This window comes from Lupinus angustifolius, chromosome LG18 (genome assembly GCF_001865875.1).
Source record: "Lupinus angustifolius cultivar Tanjil chromosome LG18, LupAngTanjil_v1.0, whole genome shotgun sequence".
NCBI lineage: Eukaryota > Viridiplantae > Streptophyta > Magnoliopsida > Fabales > Fabaceae > Lupinus > Lupinus angustifolius.
In genome coordinates this window covers 7,910,327-7,914,724 of record NC_032026.1, presented here as the reverse complement: position 1 = coordinate 7,914,724, position 4,398 = coordinate 7,910,327, and the positions used below count along the sequence as shown (strand labels likewise).

The following is a 4,398-nucleotide window of genomic DNA, read 5'->3' as shown; positions in this document are numbered from 1 at the left end:
TATATATATATATATTTCAATCATTCGTTATTTCTGAACCTCATTCATGATTATATTTTTCCAAAATGAAGAACAAAAGCCAATGTTTAAGGTTGCTTGCTTTTTTTTTTCTTTCTCTTTTTGTAAAGAGATGGTGATTATGAGGGATTTCTTTTTTAGAAAAAATATGTTGAGACATATCTATACAGAGACAACTAATAAAGTCTTGACAATACATTAAACATCTAATTTTTAATAAAATTTAATTATTAATAATGACACAAAAATCATAAATATACTTATCTTCAAATATGATGTATTTTATATGTCTAGATAATTTTTTTTTTTGGAAAAAGAGACCAAAAACAGGTGAATGCATGAACCTTGTAATATTTCTTCCATTATTAGTGTGTCTAAGATGTTGGCCCCACCAAATTACAGCAAATATTTTATAATTAAATTTTCGACTTAAATATTTTTTTCAATCAATCACAACCATAACACATGGAGTGACATATTATAGGATAGAAGATGAGCTCACATCTCAACAATGGATTCTTAGCGGGAGCAAAAAAAACTAATATATATTTTTAGGGAAAATCCAATTTATTCTCTAAATTTTAAAAATGTATATAAAATCATTTAAAGTTGGTTTGGGTGTAAAAATAGTCATCCATCATAAAAGAAAATACTTCTAAAAGTTATATGGTGTGAGTTTTAGTCCCTAAACTTCTAAACAATTATAAAATAGTAAGGTGAATTCTACTTTAAAGTTTAAACAACGAATAACAATTTGACATGGATGGAATGGGTAATTGCAAAAATTACCCACAATGGAATGGAGAGGATAGTTGACCAATGAATCGGGATGGGATGGGTAATTTTATCCACAAAAATCTGAGTATTGATGTGGGGATAGGTATTATATTACTCAACTCGTCTCATACCCACACATACCTAAACATTAACTTTTTCTTGTTGTTGGATTAGATTGGGAGTATCTAACTGTTGGGAAGTTTCATTTTACCGGGATATTGAAAGAGTACGGAGACAAAGAGACACCACATCATATACTCAGATTTTATAAGACAAAATGTAAGAGTTTTTATACTATTATTATATCATATACTACTCATTTTCAATTATCATTAACTCTTAAATAAAAATAATACTAATGAATATGAATGAATGATGAATGATATATTGACTATACATAAATCTTTATAATATCCATGTGTATATATTACACTATGAAGTTCAAATGTATTGTGTACAACATAATAATAATAATAATAATAATAATAATAATAATAATTATTATAATAATAATAATAATAATCATCATTTTTGGTTAGATTAAGAAGAAAAAGCCAAATAAAAAAGAAATGGCTTACCAGAGCTATTCCATCTCTTGCTGCAAGTGCTAGAATATCAGCACATGATACTTTACCATTGCAAGCTGGATTTGCTTCAACGTTGGTCTTAATGGTATCAATAACTTCGAAACCTCTGGCTGAATTTTTGTTAGCTCCTGCATTTTTCTCACCGACAAAGGTGGCAGTGTCATCCAATAATATTGATGCATCGCAACCCTACAAATTAACATCCCCGTGACCTTTTATTAATTAAAAAGAAAGTGACACTTTTATACACAAAAATCTTCATTGAGATTTACATCAGTTCAACTTGTCGTCTAGATTTCGTCCAATTTATTGCACAAAGAATTATCAAGTATCTAAATCCTTGGTAATGACTAATTTGAATGGAAAAGTAATATCAAAATGTTAGTGTGAAACAATATTATAATAAAAGATGCATACTTCCATTTCAATGACTCGATTTAGATGGTTCCCTACTATATAGGTTATTGTCCTTGCCACCTTTGAAAGTATAATGGAATAATTTCTTCTAAATCTCTGTCATAGATTAGCTAAACGGGAAACATTTTCAAATTTATTATAAATAATAACTCAGATGTGTGAGTTTAACACTTTATGACATTCAAAGTGATTAAGATAAAAACCTGTGCCAAATTCTATTTTAAGCAACTATATATGAACCAAATTGAAGTGACAGTTTACTAGCTTGACCCATAGTACTTTTAGTAAGGCTAACGACATTTATTAAGAATGTAAATGCATATAATGAAAAGAGATTAATGTTTGTATGTTTTAGTTAAAAAAAATTATATAATTTATTTTTAATTTGTATTTTTTTATTAAAGAGTCATGAATTATTAATACATGGAAAATGAATGATTCACCAATAGTATAAAAAAAAATTACAATATTATTCTATAGAATATTCTCTCTAACATCCCTTGGTACTAAGAGCCAAGAATAATTTGTTATAGTATATATTTATATAAAAATCAATAATTCTTGCCTAAATATGAATTAAAATGTGACATTGAAAAGGTAAAAAAATGCTAAAAGAGATTGAGGTTTTAGTGTTTTACATTTACGAAGCAGTCATGGAAGAACAAGCGAAGAATAGAAGCTCCAAGTCTTGGTTCTTTATTGAGAGCTTGCTTCATTGCATTACGCACAATGGTTTGAAGATTAGGACAAGTTTTATCATAGAAGGTTGGAGAAAGTTGTGCATTGCTAGAACAAGCAAAGAGAGAAAGAATGGTTAGTGAAACAAACAAGTTGGTAAGAGGGGCCATATATCTTAAGCCACAAATAATAATGAAGCTCTTTACGTTATGTGAGTTGTGAAGAAGCATTTGGAAGAGTTGTGTTATATATAGTGGAATTTTAGGCCATGATGATGAAGGAAGGACATTAGAAAATGAAATGAGAAAAGAAGTTGTTCCAATTTTCAAACTTGTCTGCTCAAAACGCGCTTTACTTTTTTTAATTTGAAGATATATTTGGGTGCAACTAGGGACCAAAAATGAAGGCATGGCTCACAAATAGTGCAGTTGACTCACTCCCAGTAAAAAACAAGGAAAAACTCTATGATTACTGATGATTGTGGAACACGACAAAAGGAGATAAGACTTGGTGGTCCTTCTGGGTGGGTAACATACAAGACAGGTTTTTTAGTACACGTTTGTCTTGAAGAGGTGACTTAGTGCAGTGTGTATTCTCATATATATTTACATACCATTTTAGTTTATTTGATTAACCTAACTAGGTTTCATTTGATGTTGTTTACGTAAAAATTATCATTAAAAAGAATCTCTAGTTAGGGATAGATGGTATGGTAGTAGATTAAGATCTTATGTAACTTCTAAACAAGTATCACTTGTTCTAAGAAGTTCATATTTTTATGTTTCAAGCTCATCACATTTCATTAATTAATATAAGAATAATTATTTTCTGTTATTATGATTTTTCTTTTTAATTAAGTGACCTTTTTTAATTGGAAATGAGTTGTACATAGAATAGAGGATGGGACAACTACAAGATTTTGGAAGATAAGTGATTTGGGTCAACAAACATATTGTTTAGGTTTAATAGGCTTTATAATCTAAATTGTCTAGGGAGGTATTTATAAATGAGTTAGGGAGATCGTGTGAGGGGAAGTGAGAGTGAAACTTAACTTAGAGAAAACAACTATTTGTTTGGGAATTAAAACTAGTTGATAATCTTGTGCAAGAACTTCAGCAATATATGCTACAGGAAAACATACCTCACTCATGGGAATGACCCCACGAAAAAATCAAACACTATTTGCTCTAATTAACTTACAAGCTCCTCATTCAATTGGCTTACCAACAAGAACACACTAATATCTTCGATGGAAATAAAAGCACCAAAAGTGAAGTAACTACTTTTGCATTGGGACTTTTCAAAGACAAAATACCAACTATGTACACCTTGTTAGGAGGAGATATCTTTAGCTCCAGGATGAGAACATTTGTGCATCTTCTACAACAATTAACCAGAATCCGTCCAACACATTTTCTCTTAATGTCAACTAACCTATTAAGTTTGACAATCAATCTACAATTGGCTGGATATTGGCATCACCCTTCCACTTATTTGGATCATTCACTGATTTGGATCATTCATGGATTTGGATCATTCATTAATTTTATTAATTCAGATATCGTAATTGAAGGTTTATTAAGTGTGTTCATAACATGTACAGCAGAAAATAATTTATCTATTTGTGTTAAATATGCATACATTATAATAAGTAGACAAAAATGTTTGTAAAAATACCTCAGGAGATTGCGACGACTTTCGAAAAATTCTCCTTCAAAAGTATGAAGGTCCTACACGCATATTCACACCGAGACCAACCCTTGTTGTATCAACACTTGATACGTGGAGCAAAAATTCAACTCAAATAAAACCAAAATGAAAGGATTGAAAGAAAGCAATATGATTCTTTGTATATTGTCTATGTCGCATTTTTTCCATGAAGGTTACGTGAGTTTTGGTTTATATAAAACCAAAACCTCCT

At 29.8% G+C, this 4,398-nt stretch overlaps 1 protein-coding gene across 1 annotated transcript; it reads right to left on the bottom strand.

The window, feature by feature from the left end:
- Positions 1,317-2,749, bottom strand: LOC109332512 (peroxidase 4-like; the record flags this gene model as incomplete). Its single annotated transcript, XM_019567498.1, has 2 exons — positions 2,438-2,749; positions 1,317-1,571 (listed from the first exon to the last, which is right to left on the bottom strand). Coding segments are annotated over exons 1-2 (525 nt in total), but the record flags the coding sequence as incomplete, so codon positions are not given.